The sequence below is a fragment of the Halichondria panicea genome, chromosome 8 (genome assembly GCF_963675165.1).
Source record: "Halichondria panicea chromosome 8, odHalPani1.1, whole genome shotgun sequence".
NCBI classification, from domain to species: Eukaryota; Metazoa; Porifera; class Demospongiae; order Suberitida; family Halichondriidae; genus Halichondria; species Halichondria panicea.
The window spans coordinates 3,619,863-3,638,623 of NC_087384.1; the positions used below are offsets into that span (position 1 = coordinate 3,619,863).

Sequence of the window (18,761 nt, forward strand, 5' to 3'; positions counted from 1 at the left end):
GTTTTTGGCTAGCAAAACATTTGCTCCAGTAAATTGGCCACGTGAATTTAAAGGTGAATGAATACCTATCATTGCTCCAACAATTTGTGTATGATAAAGGCTCCCTCATGCAAGACACTCTCGATACGAAACTCTCAAAACAGCTGTGTAAACCACTACCACCGATACGGGAATTAGCACTAACCCAACAGCAGAAAGCAGAAATGCAACCATTTGTTAGTAAAGATGTAGGTGGAACATACAGTTTATTAACTCTTTGCAAACATAGCAAGACGTTAGCTATTGGTAATTTTGTTATCGGCGCAAAAGGATCTCGACATTCAAAGTCGTCTTTAGTGTTAGTGGATTGTTCTGGTGTGATTCATTTGGCGGAAATTGACGGAGTGTACATGTATGGTTGGTTCTTCAACCCAAAAATTGTGGTTTGTTTGCGGACAGTAACATCCGTGCAAGTTGTGGTATGGTAATCCTGTTCAGGAACTGTCAAGTCACCAAGCTCTTTCCTTCTCCCAGTTAATAGCATAAAATCTCGTGTCGTCTATTCCAGATGCATTGAAACATTTGGTAATTTAAAGAATGACTCGGTGTATGTTGTAGCACCATTGCTTCGAATTAAATAACATTACTTTTTATTGTGCATTATAATTATGTTGTGCTATTATTAAAACATTGTGAAACATTAATTATTTTCTGTCGAATGCTGTACATAATTATGTATAGTACAATTATCGATCACAATATAAATTCATGGAGTATAATTATATAATTATGTGCATGACATAGTGGTGGATCGTCAGATTTTGCTTCCATTGCCATACGTACCATCACCCCACCATCACCCCACCTCTTGATCCACTTTCAATAACTTTGTTCCTATAATGTTCTCTAACTACCTCTAACTTTCTGCACATTTCATTGTGTAGTATCCTATTGTGTAGTATCCTTTTCTCAGCTTTTATTCTTTCTGCCATATCCCTATACAAGCCTCGTTCCTTTCCGTTTCCAATTCTTGAATATGCACACACTGATCAACTTTCTTTAATCTGTCAGCAACGCTACAAGTCTCATGGCTACAAGTCTCATGGGCAGAAAGCAGTAAAACATCTGAATTCGTTTTAGCTTCATACGAGTATGCACTTTCAAACTTTCAATCTCAATTTTACGCTGTACTTTTCGCAGCTGTTCAATACTCCTTTTCTTCTTAAGAGCATTTTCTTCCTTCCTATGATTCTCTACAAGTGCCTTTTCCTATCTTGTACATTTTGCTGATATTGTTTGTTTCGATTTTCCATGTGTGGAAGATTCTCTTCTTGTTTTCACGAAAACGTTTTCGCTTTTTCCTGGTCTGTTCAGCTGTTCTTGGTTCCTAAGAGTAAATGGATACTAATGATACACATACTTAAATTACAAGACCCAGTCAGGGAACATACATACATACATACACACACACGCCCGCACGGTCGCCGGTCAGAGAACATACACCACTCCCTGCCTACAAGACCCGCACGAAGCATGGTCGCCGATCAGGGAACGCACACACACACTCCCTGCCTACAAGACCCGCACGAAGCAGGTCAGGAAACATACACACACACCACACACACACACCACACACACACACACACACCACACACACACTCCCTGCCTACAAGACCAGCACGAAGCATGGTCGCCGGTCAGGGAACATACACACACACACACTCCCTGCCTACAAGACCAGCACGAAGCATGGTCGCCGGTCAGGGAACATACACACACACACTACAAGACCCGCACGAAGCATGGTCGCCGGTCAGGGAACATTGCACACACACTCCCTGCCTACAAGACCCGCACGAAGCATGGTCGCCGGTCAGGGAACATTACACACACACTCCCTGCCTACAAGACCAGCATGGTCGCGAACATACACACACAAGATCCGCACGAAGAAACACCCATGCAAGTATGAAACTTACCTTGTTATCATGAATTGGAAAAAGCTGGTGTCTCACAGACATGCTAGTAGAGGAGCATTTTCCATCACCTGAAGGTCAAATAAATAAGGCTTGATTAAGAATTAGATTATTATAACAACATGCTTCTGATATTAGAAGCACTAGGAGGGGCTGCAGATAGAGCAGGCTTCCATCCTCTATAACATATGTGAGCAATGTGTTGGTTGTCTAAACACTTTCTAACCATACAACTTGAACTGTATTAATATTACCGTGTATGTACACCTGTTAGTGTATGTACAGCATACTCTCAAGATCTAGTACGTACTAGTCTCGATTTCCAGCCTCTTTGCAAGAGTCTGGTGAACTTCACTATCACCACTCGTGTCAGGCCCTAAGTGCCGCGGTTAGATAACCTAGTAGTGATAATTGGGTGTTAACTAAATAGTGTAGTGTTAATTGGGTGTTAACCACTGTGTGGTGAAATTCATGCAATCACTGAATGGGTACAGGTGTGGCCAAAAATCAGTGTGGAACATTTAGTTTATGACTTTCACATAATTATAGTGCAAGACTATGCAAGACTATGGAAAGACACATGAAGATGCATGACGTGATAATTGAGATAGAGCAATTGGGATCCATTATTTAAAGCCAGACACTGGTGGAATGGTTGCTGCTGACACGTACACCGGTGGAATGGTTGGTGCTGACGCTGATGGAATGGTTGCTGCTGACACTGGTGGAATGGTTGCTGCTGACACTGATGGAATGGTTGGTACTGAAACAGATGATGGAATGGTTTAATAGCGTTAGCTATTAAATGGCTAGTTACTCTTACTAGGCTACCTTAATTCTACTCAACTTGTCAGCATTACCTCTAGAGCTGGAGGTAGGCGCCATCTACGCTACTCGGCTGAAGATTTGGCGGCCAGGATCACTTCAGACTTACCTCCAACTGACAGAAGGTAAATTATAGTTGGAAGTAACTGTCACCCCACATACGTATATAGACTAGATGTAAATACACCCCAATGTATTATCCTTTCTGTAGTTATAGCGATTTCTGTAGTTATAGCGCCAGAAAAATTAGCGCATAATTATGACTATGGGTGGCGCTGTTATTAATAGTAATCTTTGAATGTTTTTTCCTTGTACAGGCGCCTAGGCACATGAGTTACGGTCCTAACCAGAGCTTGTATGAAGGTACTTATCACGGTGATGCAGATGATTTCAGCCAGTTCCAACCATTGAGCGGTTCATTGCCGCTGAATGAATTATCAAACCATGTTGGTGGTGGCTTTGCAACCCCTCGAGCTCCTTTCAGAAACTCTCGATTGACCTCAGGTGATTCCTCTCAGCATCTCGTATCACTCATCCAAGAGCAGCAAAAAGCGCTTGCAAAAATTCTTGATAACCAGAAAATAATGGAGACAAAGCAGAATGGGTTTGAAAAACAGTTACTAGATCTGCAACAGCAAGTGGAGCCTCACCTCCTCACCTGACAGCAGCAGCAGTAAATCCAAAAGCAGGATAACCCGAGATTTAACGGTACGTTCCTGCAACCCATCCATTATGTGAGATGAAGTCTTTCTTTTTTTTTTTTTAGAGAAAAGTTGCTCTCATTTATGAGTCCCTTGTACTTGAGGATAGTGGTTTCAATCCGCCTGAAGGGTATGTCTGGTTATAGCTACATATGTACATGCATAATCCATTTTTAATGCGTCTGTCAAGAAGAAAATCGTGGACGATATTCGATATTTGTGCACTCCCAGATTGCCCATACAGCCCATACAGTGAAGACAAAATAAAATGTATATAGGTTTTGTTGCTTTGCGCATATCTTTAAATTTGTTGTTGTGCCTCGAACTGTACAGTAAAGCTGACTGTGTGTGTGTGTGTCCCTTTTTATAGCCGCAGTTCAAAGAAAACATGAGACAGTCCGCAGGCAGCGGTTGATGCAGGACAATGAGAATTTTGACGAACTTTCTGTGGAAATTAGCAAGGCCAAAAAATATCGAGCTAGACGCAAGAGGGTAGGTTTGTTTATAATCTTGTACTTTGAAATTTGGTATCTTAATTATCCAGAAGTTTGAGAATCGGGCGCTAGTCGTCTTGGAACCAGAGAAGCACTACTGGGAGCTGGGAGAATGTTACAGTAGAAGACATGTCTGAAGAATCAGATGATCCAGGAGACATAAATAATCTTATTGTCCATAAGCTCCAGTGGTGCTCCCAAGGTACTCTTTTTATGCTCACTACATTAATATGTTATTTATTAATAATTATGTTATTTATTTGGGGATCTAAATCACTACAGAGTTCACGGACTTTATTGGAATATTAGATAAAAGATGATAAAAGATACACAGAAAAAACAAAGAATGAAGGGATTTTGGTTGCAAGAAAGACTCGATCAGTGGGTACCCATTCAAGCAGTCCTCCTCGCCCACGCCTGAATGGATGAAAGACTCCAATTAACTGGAACTAATCATGCAAGTGTGCATTGGAGGTCTCATCAACAAACTGTACAACGAACCTCAGATATAATTATAACGTTCTGTTCTGTTAGTTTAACATTACGTATATCCATTATTTCTTTGCCAAAAGCTGTTTGAACATGCAATAATGAATAATTATACTGAAAATTAATTAATTAAATATACAGTACAGCATGCAGTGTGCATCTTGGTTACATGAGGTGGTCAAGGTTGTCAAGCAATTTTCTAGAGGTGTGCAAGCAGTGTTCATCTTGGCTACATGGGGTTGTCAAGCATATCAAGCGAGGTGTACAATGCTTGTACATCTTGGTTACATGGGGTGTTTGACTTGGAAATTACTCTGGGATATGATGTGCTGCATTTTCTGGGCCATAATCAAGTTGTACAAGGCCACATACAGGCCACATATCCATTGTTGGAAACCTCTTGGTTATATGCAGATCCAAGCCAGTTTCCAACTTGTGCACAGGGGTCTTCATTGCTGTGGTACACACACCCACATACGCACACACACACACACACACACACACACACACACACACACAGGACACACACACAGAGCAGGGTACACACTACAGACAGTTGATTCAGTTTCAGACCACGAGACAGAGCACAGTTGCACATGGCTATAATTATGCCATAATTTGTGACAGGTCCAGCAACGAATTACCTACGCATTGATATGCTTAGTGTGCACATAACCTGCTGAATTCTTGGCAAGAGTTGGAGTAGCTATTTATATATCTCAATACCAATAATTATGTCACATTTATCTATAATCGTCGCGCATTTTATATTTCGGCGTGAAACAGCATGGCACTATCTAATAAATGGCACTATCTAATAATCTTGTAGGGGGGATCCTACTGTAAGTTTGATAACTATGATGTCGGTCTGTAATAGTACATAGCGTAAGCTCACGGTGTGTTTATAATTATAATTATGTCAGTGTATATGTATGATCCTGTTAGTTGTCCGTATCGGTATCGTTTTCATGTCTTGTTTTTCATGTCTTTGTATAATTATAGTCATTTAACATGGTCATTACTAGTTCTTCACATTGCATTCTCTACCCAATCATCAATAATTTTGATATTTGCATACAATGGATTATTTGCTTTTAACCATCTCAGAGCGCTACTTAATCTTTCTGGGGAGACATAGTTATAGAGATAGTGGCCTTTGTAAGATAACTTACGCTTTAACTTCAATGGTACTAGCTCACACTCAGAGGGCAACCTTGGGAGTATTTCACACACTGTGTCTACTTTTGAGGGTACATTAACAGCTGGTCCATGAATACACTTTTGCTTTCCAGTTGGCAATGCTACCATCTTCATGAACGGGACACGCAATCTTTGCTCTAGTGCATTCAAACATTTTAACTCGTCAGGCTCATCCATACCATTAGCTTTTGCTTGAACAGGTAGTACACCTCTACTAATGGAGCCATCACAGGTTTTACAAACATATCTCATGCCGAGTTCAGAATCAGGCTTGAATGGAACAACACTAACTATGCCTGTATAACATCGCAGCTAGTACACACATAATCGGGTCCAATTCTAACCTTTGCCACTGTCAATAACAACATCAATTGGATAACAACATCAATTGGTTTAGTACACGTTCTATTAAACATTTATTCTTAGCTCAATATCTTGATCACTTTCTCTAGCTCTAGCTCTTTTTCTAGACTTCAACTGCTTATCCTTAAAGTACTCTCAGGCTCAGTTTCAAGAGCATAGACATGGACTTTCTATTCATTGCTTTACTCTCAGGCTCTGTCTCAACAAGTCTTGCTTTAGACATAGACCTCTCAGCCTCTGAGCTCTTGCTTTACTCCTCTGACTCATCTGACTCAACTGTTTTTGCTTTAGACATGAACTTTCTATTCATTGCTTTACGTAAAATAACAAGTCTACATAGACCTTGTATTCATTGCTTTACGTAAAATACTCTCAGCCTCTGACTCAACAGATCTTGCTTTACTCTTCAACTGCTTATCCTTAGATTTACGTAAAATACTCTCAGAGCAATACTCTCAGGCTCTGACTCAACTGTTCTTGCTTTAGACATGGACTTTCTATTCATTGCTTTACGTAAAATACTCTCAGGATTTATTTTTTAACTTAGCTTTGCTGCTGATCTGTGATTGCTTCATAACGAACGAGTAGCCATGCATATTGCTCTTTTGCAGTGTTCTACTGCGTGCACACCTTTGTTAAAGGCATATACAATTTCTATGTAGGAATAGTCTCTCACAATATCAGAAATCACTTACCAAGGATCAAGCAAAAATAATTAGATAGATGGAACCACGCCACGCCCCTTAATTTTTCCAAAAGAAAGGGGGTTCAGAATGGCTGCCTACGTACGGTGTGCAGCCTTTGCAGCTCTTGTAGTACTAAGTAGAGTAGCAATACTACGTGCCAAGTAAAGCATTATTTGCAAATCCACGAATTAAAATCAAACTCTTACTTGCACTTCATTCATCCTTGAGCAGCTGTAGCAGTCTACACACACAGACACACACTACCTCGCTTGCGCATGCGCACCGAGGCATAATCAACCTTGTTGATAGGTACGTCTGCAAGAAAAAGAATATATTGGCTTACATTCAACACTAATTCTAATGAAAACCCAAGTGGAACTCTTAGAGGCAACACCTGACCCCGACTTCTTGGCTGCAATAAATAAGCGTCTGCAATAAATAAGCGTACACGTACATGTACATATGACACACTTTTAGTACCTTGACGTTTAGTTCTTGCACTACGTGTTGTAGAGCTGGAGTTGGAGTTGATAGGTACGTCTGCAAGAAAAAGCCAATTAACACTAATAAAAACATTCTCTGATAAAATCAACACCATCGAAGTGGAAATCATCCTCTATTGAAAAAAAAGATGTATGTAACTAAGCAACCATACCTAGGAGTCATACATGTACTCCTCAGTCTGTGGTGTGTCCTGAATACTTGCTGCAAATAATTTAAGAGAAGTCAAATCAGCATACATACATGCAAGTACATGCAGTGTATCTTACCTACTTTTGTACAGCGAGCCCTTTTTATCAATTTTCTTCTTCTCCCTCTCTTGGCCATTTTCTACAGTGGAACTCTTAGAGGCAACACCTGACCCCGACTTCTTAGATAAACAGGCTGCAATAAATAAGCGTACACGTACATGTACATATGACACACGTATATACACACACACAATTTTAGTACCTTGACGTTTAGCTCTTGCACTACGTGTTGTGGAGCTGGAGGAATCAATCTTGTTGACAGGTACGTCTGCAAGAAAAAGCCAATTAACACTAATAAAAACATTCTAATAAAACTCACCACCATCAAAGTGGAAATCATCCTCTATTGAAAAAAAAGATAACTAAGCAACTGTATAGCTTACCATAGGAGTCCTCCTCAGTCTGTGATGTGTCCTGAATACTTGCTGCAATTAATTTAAGAGAACCAATTAATTTAAGAGAACCAATGAAAGCATACATGCATGTACATGCAGTGTATCTTACCTAGCAAGGGGCTTTTGTACAGCGATCTGTTTTTTAGTTCTTCTCCCTCTCTTCCTTAGCTCTGAGCTTTTTTAGAACATCTTCATCTCTCTTCTTTTTTTTTGGCTGCTCAGACAACAACTTGCTCAGTGTGCTACGTGTGTTCGCCACGGTATGTGCACCTCTTGGGTGTCATCTTCATGTGGCTGTTGGGATAAAATAGGATTTAATGGATTATCGGGATGGTTCAGTGAGAGCCAACGATTGTACCGATAGTAAGCACGTACATGATGAGGCTGTGAAGAGGAAATAGGGGGGTCATAGGTAGAAAAGGAAGAGTAGTAAGAGTAGTACGCTGGCATTTCTATCTATATCCCTATATCTACAGGGTAGATACCTGTTGTTTTAAACCCAGCGATAACATTCTTCATATCGTGTGACCACTTTCCCTGGATTCTCACTAATGAACCGGTCCCTCCAATGCGATTTTAGGGGTCCAAAGCACCCCTTGTCAAGCGGAAATGGGTAGTATTGGGGGGTAGAGCAAAAATAATCACTTTGTGCTCTGCAGCTTTCGACAATGTGTCCGTTCGACAATGTGTCCGGGCGCAGCAGCAGTGGTCTATCGCTAGGGGCATATTTCAAAAAGTGATTACAAAACCAGCCGTCAAATATCTCAGCACATAGCATGTCTCCGGCACATCCCCTTCGGTGAGTACTACGTTCAAATTTTTTCGGTTTTTTCGGTCCCATATTACCATTGGAGGACACCAGTTATTTGTGTTTTGTCTCCGGATGAAATCTGGCCTTACTGTCAGCTACTACCTTGGGAGATTTGGCGGCATCCCAGATTCATCCATGTCCGACGGTCTCGTAAATCGTACGTATCAATTGTTTCCTCGAGTAGATCAAAATAGTCATTGAGTGTGTCGATATTTGATGCAGCTGCACGTGCTCTACTGAGAGAAGAGCGATGATGACGTCAGGTCCACCACCCATCACTTACCTGAACAATACCCATGACTTGTTTACGTGACTTGTTTATTTACGTGACTTGTTTACGAGACTTTGGGTATCCACACCGCAGGAGAAAATCAACAAGTTCACATTCTTTGCTTGGCCCACTTTTCGCTCCAGGTTCTACTAACTCTATCACCCAAGGTAGACCGAGGGTCAACTATAGAGCACGAGACATGTTACATCTCGACTTCTTACAACAGCTGGTGGAGAATGGAAGTGCTTTTTCGGATTACTTTGAATCGCCCTTAGTTTTAACGCTTGCATGCCTACAGTCGCTTGCATGCCTACAGCAACTGCATGCCTACAGCAACCGATCTTCTGATGTTAATCTAATAAAATAGAACATCATTCAAATCAAATCATTCAGAAGGTCAAATCATTCAGAAGGCTACATGAAAGCAATTCATGTGCTGCCTTGATAGCCAAGTGGGCTGAGTTATGGTTTAGCTAAATAGCCAAGGCTGGGTTTATTTTCATCTCTCACCTAGATAGATAGCTAGTACTTATTCTTATTCTCATTTATCTTCATTTTCATTGTCATTGTCATCCCATACAGACATACCTTAGTTAATAGGGTCTGCTGCCAAGAACACATCAATTGATCTAGAGTACAGTGCGCATGCGCAGAAACGAACATGCATTGTATGCATTGTGTGTAGTAGTACAACAAAACAGCTCATATAACAGATAACACAACAGCAGAAAGATTAGATATCAGTTTTTGTGCCAGTTCAAGCCCAAAGGCTACTCATGTAGTTAGTTTTCTCTAGCTATACACTAAACAAGTAATTTATTAATATCTCCGGTTTGTGTACTTTAGCAGTTACCACTAGCAAGACTCTGAGTTGGATTTTTTTTTGCACAGATGTTGCAGAGGACCTGTACATGGAAAAAAAATTTGTCTCACTTCGGAGCAATCGGCACCGATTATTGATCGTTGATTGTTGACTCTACTCATAAGACTTCGCTTTCAGGACTGATATTGTTATCATCACCACAAAACTAAAACTAAACTAGATAACAATAGATCTTCTCAGTATTAATATAGATAGATACACACTTTCTGACTGCGTGCTTAAAATTCTCTCTCGTATACACTATCGTATACACTATTAACTGTGGACACCCAAAGCACATACTCTGCGCACTTAAGGCCCGGGTCCAGATTTCAACACCAAAATTTACACTATGTTCATACTGCTGTATTATTTGCAATATACAGTGTATGCTGCATCAAAATGATCCAAAATGAAGCTCAATGTTTTATTTTTCCAAAAAACTAATTAGCTTAATTCAATTATGCTAATTAGTCCCATAAATGGTGATGACGTCATGGCACTTTCAGAAAGAGAAGTGCAAATACGGCGTTGAAGATGCCAAGATCAAGCTTCAAAAACAAGGCTAGATGAACATCTCATAGCTAGGTACTAGTATCCTTGATGGGAAGAGTAGGAGTTATTGTATTCTTGAGATACACAAAATAGCCTACCTCTAGAGTGGCTGTCAGAGCTAAAGAAGCTAGCATAGCTAAGAAAGTTTTACTTCCCATCAAGGAAACATAATCATAACAACATACTCTATCTTTTGAGGGCCTAAACAGCTACTCTTACCTTGTTTAAGTCCGCCGTATTTGTTGCCAAAGATAATCTATGATAGTTCTAGCAGCTAGCTAAGCAAATACATTGACCTTATGACGTCACATGCAATGAATAACATTAATAAACATTATGAATCTCATTAACACTACACGATCTACATGATCTACATAAAATGTTGGCAATGAATAAAATTAATCTTATTAGTGATTTCGCAGGAAATTCAAACTACACTGCATGCAATAGCTTTGCTCACTAGCTTATTCTACAGTCTTTTCTGATCAAAATGATATATGACAAGTAGCGATTGGTTCAACTGTTGCAGAGTTAGAGCTTGATTAGCACACTATAAGTGTTGTAAAATTTCTCCACAATTTCCTTAAATTAGAACACAGGAAATGGCACAAACCGCACATTCCAATTGAATTCCAACTGTAGGCTTTAGTTAAAGACATATTTCTAAGGTTGTATTGAGTTTTATAACATCAAATTTGACACACATAGAGAATAAAGACAGGAGAATCAGATTATATCATAAGAATGACAAAAGACACAGAAATATAGATTATAAAAATGACAAAAGAAACAGAATAAAAAATGACAATAGACATGACTATGCATTATAAAATCTTTAAGTCACCACAAAGTAAATCATCTAGCAGAGGAAAAGAGAATGTTTCTTCTTCATTGTCGTATGCTACTTTAAATTGCTTAGACACAGCATCATAGCATCATAGGAAATCACAGTTCCACTGTACCAAACATCAGTGCCATCAACGGTGAACAGATGTTTGACTCGCCTATACAAAAGTAGTTCGGGGTCTCTCACAAGATCACTGTGTTCAGGTACTCTTGACTGTGCATGTGTTGGTACGGGAAGAAGCAACTTAGACAGGTTGCTACACAGTTCTTGAACTGTCAAGGGCCGACGATCATGAGAAAATTGGAACAGGTGCTTTTCATTTTGCTGACTGAGCACTTTCCGGCGAAAGTTGATCTGGGCTTTCACACCTTCTAATTTTGATTTCTTTGTCTTCATCTTACTCAACTGTCATCTTACTCAACTGTAACTGTACCTCACTACTGCTGGTCCAAAGGCCATAAGTTTGTATCTTTAGAGTTAGCTCTTCCTTGTCCTTTAGCTCCTTCTCATGTTTCTTTGACAGCTCACGTTCTCTTTGCAGAAGCAATTCCAACCTTTTTGCTTTGATTTCGTCAGTCCGTTTCCGAAAATTTTGTTTGTGGACTTTGGAGAGTTTACGAGCAGCACTCTTCTGTCTGAGCCAAGCAGATGTCTTGTTCTGGGAGAATAAGATCATAGACTCCAGTGCAATGTAAGTAGCGTTTGGTTTTTGACCCATGAACCTGTCGAGAAGGGCAAAATCCCGCTCTGGCATTACATTACTCAAAGGTACTGATGATAATGACAGGATCTGATACAGCATGGAATTCACCTCCAGGTAAGTGGTCAGGCATTAGTCGTTCCATTGTTAGGGCAAAGCTCTTAAATAACAATTGAAGCAACTCCTGAACTAGTGCATCATTCTCTGTCTCAGCGTACAATGCATCCATCACTTCGTCCTGAAACGATGTGGTCTCTGGGAACAAAATGGCTTCGTTGTCTAAAACACACTGAGCGTCGTCACTCCACTTTTGCATCCTGTCTCTCATCTTGGTATAGACTTCACCCATTTTCAGGATTGACAATGTAGAGGTCTGCAAGTAGCGCCAAAAAGGACCACTAACCAACTTGTCAATTATTCCCAAAGCTTTGCACCCTGCGATATGAAGTGGTGACTTGAGGTCTTTCAGAACAGCTTGCAGGAGTAGGTTGAGATTTGCCCCATGGTATTTCAACAAATATTCTGTCATGTGTGACTTCAAGAAGAACACTCCTGCAGCATCATAGAATAGAATGTTAAACCTATTGCCAATAAAGGAAGCTAGTGGTAGCCTTGCTATTCCATTCTGTCGTAAGAAGGTTCTGAAATGAGTGGAGCAACCAGACTGTTCAGACCCGCGGTGGTGGAATGCTTTGCATGCTGTCCGTATGAGCCTTTGTGTTCCTGAGCTCCTCGAATTTGGGGTGCTTTCTTCCTCACTGTTTGCAGCCTCCCATACCTTTAGTGTCTCTTCTGCTGAGTCTGCTAAGGCGATCAGAAAATGTAACCCACAAAAAAAGTTATTCATCCGGGTAAGTTGTTCTTGTTCCCCACTAGTCATATCGTCCCAATTGTCCACAATGTCAGGTAGGATACTAGCTCGGTAATCAGATAACAGAGTAGAGAAGAGCTTTTCGGCAGCATGTCGATCAGACATGGTGTTCTTCAACTTATATACTATCTTTGATGACACGCTCGACTGCCCAATTTCCTGTCTCACAACATCTAAGTCATCAAGAATCTCTCGGAAAGTATCCAATGTTGTCTGTGCTGACCCTGAAAACACGTGTCGCAGCCCTAGAGTGTATGTTTCTTCTGAAGTGGCCAGATCAAATGTGGAAAAATGGTGGCCATGCTTGGTCGTACCATCAGTTTGTAGTGTGTAGTGCTCACCATCTTCAGAGCCCAGTTGTTCACCTAGTTGTGCTTGAGCGACTGTCAAGCACTCGAGCATCATCTGGCAGACTGCAGTTCTTTTGGGTAGACGGTCAGCTTTCTTGTGCACTAGATTTGTCAGTACACTCTCAATCACTGACCGGACATTGTTGACACCAACATTAAGCGAAAGCAATTCATAACAACAAGCACGGACATCATTGGTGTATTTCCCCCCTTCGAATGTGACAATATTGTCTGACATCACTTCATCAACTTTGTCCTTTAGTTCAGCATTGTCATATTCAAGCTTCCTGACTTCTTCTACAAGTAGATTCTGTTTCTGTCCGTACTCTCGTTCTAGTTCATCCAGTTCCTCACAGTTTTCACCTCCACTGATTTCTGAGAACTTTGATTTCCAATAGGAAGCCCGGTGTCTCAGTCGATCAACCTTTGCCTTGAGTGAAGTCACTTGTTTGGCACTCTTAGTGGCCTGTTTCTGGAGCATGTCTATAGCTTTCTTGTCTTTCTTGAGTTCTTGGGCCTGATCCTTAATAGTATCATCTCTCCTTTTAGTTCGCTTTTGTCCATTCCTTCAAGCAGCGTACATTTTCTGTCTTGATTGTTTTACAACATTCTTCATTTCTGCACATGATGAGCAACTACTGCCCTCACCACCAGTATCAGTGGAAACAACAACTTTGCCTTGTGAAACAAAGACCCGAGGTAAGGAGTATAAGTGAGCCTTAAACTCAGCAATCATGGTGACCTTGTCACTGGAGGATGGCATTTTCTTTAGGTTCATAAACTTTGCAGACAAGCGAAGCACACTTTGCCGAATCGATTTGATGGTAGGAAATTCTTCTTGCTCGCGTTTGGCTGAAAACAAGGATGACATCCAACACCACAGCACATAGAAAGTGCAGGGCGAATTTCTGTTCATGAAGTTATACAGCTCCAAAACAAACTGGTTTGTTATATGTGATGCAGGCACATTGAGAGCTTCAATATCTGATCCTTGGTCAGAATCATCTGCTACTGCCAAGAGACGCTCAGACGTTAGCCCCACAGACGTCAGGGTGGGGTACAGATCCTTGAAATCAGACATTGGTGCCTATATAAACAAATAGTCACATGTAAACAGACCTTTAATTGTGTAGCTGTATATACAGTGTACATTCCCAGAATGACTTAAGCATAACAGGCTATGTGTATACATGTACCTAATGATGGTTTAACTATGTACAATTTTGCACACAGAATAAATCCAGTGTCATATAAAAACCTAGTGAAAACATTCACCAAGGGGAAAAAATCAAGCTTACCTTGTTGATCAGCACCCTTGATAATTTTAATTTAAACAACACTTGAGTCGTCTATATACAGTCTTGTGCCACAGGTACAGACCTTAGACATCGGACATTAGTGCCTATATAACAAATAGTCACTATGTAAACAGAACTTTTATTGTCTAGCGTCAAACATGTACACTCCCAGAATGACATAAGCATAACACTGTCAGGCTACATGTATGTTTAACTACATGCATGTAAAAAGGATGAGTACCAAAATTTACCAGAATATCTCCAGTATCATATACCCACCGAGGGAAAAAAATCAAGTTTACCTCGTTAATCACCACCTTTGATAAGCTCAGAAAGCGTTTTGAGGTATTTAAACTACACTTGAGTCTTCTACAGTTATGTGGGACGGGTGCAGATCCTTGATATCGGAAATTAGAACCTATCTAAACAAATAGTCACTATGTAAACAGACCTTTTATTGTCTAGCGTCAAATATGTACACTCCCAGAATGATTTAGGCATGCCAGGCTATGTATCTAATGATGGTTTAATTATGTATATGTGTTTCTTTCAGAAAGATAGAGTACCATTCTTTTGCATTCAGAATATCTCCACAGTTTCATATAAACATCAGGTAAAAGCGTTCACTAAGGGAAGAAACAAAGCTTACCTCGTTAATCAGCACCTTTGATAACCCCAGAAAGCGTTTTGAGGTCCTTCAACAACACTTTAAGTCCTCTACAACTTTGTGCCACGAACTGTGTTCTAATTATGCGGATAAAAATATTTCGAAAAAATTTCACTTCCGGAATGCCTAATCTTATCAGTGCCTGACCCAGGCCTTAACTGCGCAGAGTAGCTCTATAACACTCCAATACTTTTGAGCGAAATGGTGAGAGAACACTCGTTTATTAAGCTTCCCTCTACACTTTTCGTGGTATGTGGAGCAATAGGTGATGAGTTACATGCGACTGTTGATTTGAATCAACCTCTTGAAGTGAGGCTTCGGTGTTCTGTTGTTTTGTCTCCATTCTGTTATTCCTGTCATTCTGTTATTCCTGGTTGCCCAGAAACCCCTGCTGAGAAAATTGGGCAGGGCTCCCCAATGAAGCAGCCCTGCCCATCTTTTCATGTCAATCATCAGAGATAGCACCGTGAATCGTTTCACTTTGGCTAGCTTTGTCTCAGCTAGAGCTAGCTAGCTACCTCAAACAAAGAAGACCAAGACTTAAGTTCTAGTATCAATCCTGCATGCTCCAGTATTCTCAGACTCAGCTCTAAGCACAACTTTATTCGATATTCAGGAAGGACAAGTTTAGAACAATCTCAGCCACATGAAACCTCTCAGGTAAATGATGGTGCTCAGCTAGACTAGATTGACACCTGCCTTTTAGAATGTCTATAGCTAGCTAGCTACATGTAAAAAAAGTCATTACGAACAATAAGCAGTAGGTGTGCCCCAATCAATAGGGTGTGGCACAGGAAGTGGGCATGGTCAAAATTTCGCGGCGCTATTGCATTTTTCAAAGGAAAGCCCTGTGTCAAAAGTCTGGCTATGCCCCTGGGCTGCATGCAAACTATTACCAACTTATTCACGGAATAAGGCTGTCAAGTCGAGTGTTCCAGCGACTTTTCTGCTCTCTCCTGCGCCCCGGACTTGAGGCATTGCAGTATCTGTACGAAGGGAGCGATGTGTTTCTGTGGGTACATACTGAAGTCTCTGCTTCAAAACGCTGCCTTTCATGTTTGATGGCAGGATGATGTCCCCACTGAAACATAGTGTTGTACTTGTGATTTCTCCTCTGGTTTCTCTGGTTTCTCTAATGGTCAACCAAGTCACGCAACTTCGCAGTATTCACTCTGGCAACAGTAAGTTGACAGCAAGCTTCAGGCAGTATCGCCTACTCTACAGCTCTCCGCGATCAGTTTGATGAAGCCTCTTCTGTGTGACTGTCTGGCGATAATAATCATAAACTATTAATTGAAACTGCAGGAGTCAATACTCGTCTCTCTGAACTAAGAGCATTCACTCCTTCTGGTATTCCGGTGTTGCTACAGCGACAGTGATAGATGGGTGTTGAGAGAATATCTGAAGATGTAGCCATCTCAGCAAAACGTGTAATTGTATACCTTGTACGTCCATTTCTTGTACACTTTAGGAGATCACCCGTACCATTCTAGGACACAGGTAGCATGGGCAAAGTTGATGGTACTGTTCGCGTGGTGTTGCAGTTTGCAACTGGGTATGGGTTTGTTGGTTTGTATGCCACGATTCACTATGGAGCACCACGATCACTGGAGGATTATTTCCAAGAGAGCGGACGTGCAGGCCGAAACTGTACATCTACAAGAGTCACTTGCTGTGAGAGGATGGGCGTACCTGTCGAAGGTATATGCTGCTCCAGTACTTTAACAAAAGTTTGGTTAGTGTGGCGTGTAACTGTCGTCTAATTGAACTTTCATATAACATAAAACATAAGTGAGTCCGTGTGCCTGCCTGAAGGATGCCATCGCCTTCACTCTATCCTTCACTCACTCTATCCACGCCTAACAGTGGAAAGGTTCGATTTTCAGTACTTTTTCAGCTACTTTTCATTGATCCCACTGTTAGGCATATAGCTTTGAACTATTGTCACTTCCGGATTTTTTTTCAATATTTTTTCTCCTTATAATTGAAGCCATAAGTGGCACACAATTACTAATCAGTTGTCGCCAACAGATTCTACTTTTCATACGGTTGATTTTTTACATAGTTTCTGTCAAAAATGTACCACTATAGTCGCATTTTATAGGTCTCAAATCCATATTTGTGACAGTGCCAATGAAAACGGACCAATTTAAAAAACATGGTTTTTTCACAGGTGCTAACTTCAACCCTTCCTCTACCTACCTGTAAAAATGTGGGTCTCTACGAAGCTTTAAACAGGTTAAGCGCGGACGTTGAAGAAACTCACCGAACATTCATTTTTTACAATGAAATTTACTGTCTACGTGAGGGGAAATTCCCTGGGAATTTCCCTATTATTGTTAATTATTTTGAAATAAAAGATGACAACTTACTAAACTTACTATTTCATCAGCCCAGTACTTACAATCATCAAGAGGAGCCAGGTATAATGCATAATTTAGCAACAGAAATAGATTAGCTAGCTAGCTTGGCGTAGATCCACTCTTGTTTCTTTAGATGTACGTATCCCGTATCCCGTGCCACTTGTCCTCATAACAACCTCTCATAACAACCTACAGATACAGGGGCGGATCCAGGGGTGATTTTGAGGGGCTGAAGCCCCCCCCCTTTCGAAAAAACTACCATGTGTTGTAGTCTGACTCTACAACAATTTTACCACCAATTATGCATCTGTCTGTAGACTCACTTGAAATCACTTGAGAGATGCTAGACAACAGCTACTAGGAGTATAAAGGATCTAGGGTAGCTAGCTGGACGTACCTAGCTAGCTAGCTAGCTGTATGTACGTACCTACATCTGATCAGTACAGTATCACCATAGTAAGTGCAGAGGTCAACGTCATTAATATGAAAGTTCAAAGGTCAAATCTTGCAAAAAAAACCGTCTCCGGCGAGGCCGCCTTCGTACGGGGCTTTGTCGCCTCTTTCTAGCTAGCCCCCCCTTTGTTTTTCCTGGATCCGCCCCTGAGATAAGTAGTAAGTTAAGATAGCGTTTCCTCCGACACTAACCACCACCACCACCTGGGGGAACCATCAATATAAATGTTATCAGACAGTTTCCTGGGCCCTATGATGTGATCACCCATCCCATCAGCTCAGGTATATTAAGGACTGGGACCTTCAATTAGCTAAAACGCAGCCACGCCCACGATTTTGTGCAGCTATTTATCTTTTTTAGTTCTAAAAACGGTGTTTCCTTTTAGCTTTTAATTCTTAGTATAGCAGGTAGTTCAAAGGCTTAAGCACCGCTGGGAGAGAGCCAGAGCCACTTCTTTGGCCAAAGGTGAGATTTTGCACAAAACTTAGTCTTACAGCTGACAATAAGTGACATTTTTATTTTTATAGGCAAATAGAAATGATGCTCCCTCCCAGCTGCTTAAGCCTTTGAACTACCTACAATTACTACCTACAATTAAGAGCTAAAAGGAAGGTTTAGAACACCGTTTTTTTAGAACTAAAAAAGACAAGTAGCTATCCAGAATTGTTCGTGGGCGTGGCTGCGTTTTAGCTGATTCAGCAATAATTGAAGGTCCCAGTCCCTGAGAGTGATAACCAGTGTACTAAATTAAATTAAAGGAGGAAAGCTTCTTATAAGGCAAGTTGGATCAAGCCTTAAATCGATAGGGACAAATACTAAGTGAAAGACTACCTATAATATATCAGCTGTATG

The 18,761-nt window shown here is 40.8% G+C and overlaps 1 protein-coding gene and 3 long non-coding RNA genes across 4 annotated transcripts; 1 reads left to right on the forward strand and 3 right to left on the reverse strand.

The window, feature by feature from the left end:
- Nucleotides 1–667: 667 nt before the first annotated feature.
- On the reverse strand, nucleotides 668–2,402 carry LOC135339978 (uncharacterized). Its single transcript, XR_010396150.1, has 3 exons — nucleotides 2,266–2,402; nucleotides 1,959–2,026; nucleotides 668–1,366 (listed from the first exon to the last, which is right to left on the reverse strand). It is a non-coding gene; the product is annotated as an uncharacterized LOC135339978 (long non-coding RNA).
- Nucleotides 2,403–3,345: 943 nt separating this feature from the next.
- On the forward strand, nucleotides 3,346–4,938 carry LOC135339977 (uncharacterized). Its single transcript, XR_010396149.1, has 4 exons — nucleotides 3,346–3,488; nucleotides 3,547–3,973; nucleotides 4,026–4,177; nucleotides 4,258–4,938. It is a non-coding gene; the product is annotated as an uncharacterized LOC135339977 (long non-coding RNA).
- A 2,179-nt stretch (nucleotides 4,939–7,117) lies between these two features.
- Nucleotides 7,118–9,265, reverse strand: LOC135339980 (uncharacterized). Its single transcript, XR_010396151.1, has 6 exons — nucleotides 7,970–9,265; nucleotides 7,849–7,890; nucleotides 7,668–7,733; nucleotides 7,484–7,598; nucleotides 7,369–7,418; nucleotides 7,118–7,253 (listed from the first exon to the last, which is right to left on the reverse strand). It is a non-coding gene; the product is annotated as an uncharacterized LOC135339980 (long non-coding RNA).
- A 2,571-nt stretch (nucleotides 9,266–11,836) lies between these two features.
- Nucleotides 11,837–15,284, reverse strand: LOC135339979 (uncharacterized). The gene is made up of 3 exons (XM_064536244.1): nucleotides 15,075–15,284; nucleotides 14,426–14,529; nucleotides 11,837–14,214 (listed from the first exon to the last, which is right to left on the reverse strand). Exon 3 carries the CDS (start codon nucleotides 13,606–13,608, stop codon nucleotides 11,965–11,967), a length of 1,644 nt encoding a protein of 547 aa, XP_064392314.1. The 5' UTR covers nucleotides 13,609–14,214; nucleotides 14,426–14,529; nucleotides 15,075–15,284; the 3' UTR covers nucleotides 11,837–11,964.
- Nucleotides 15,285–18,761: the final 3,477 nt, after the last annotated feature.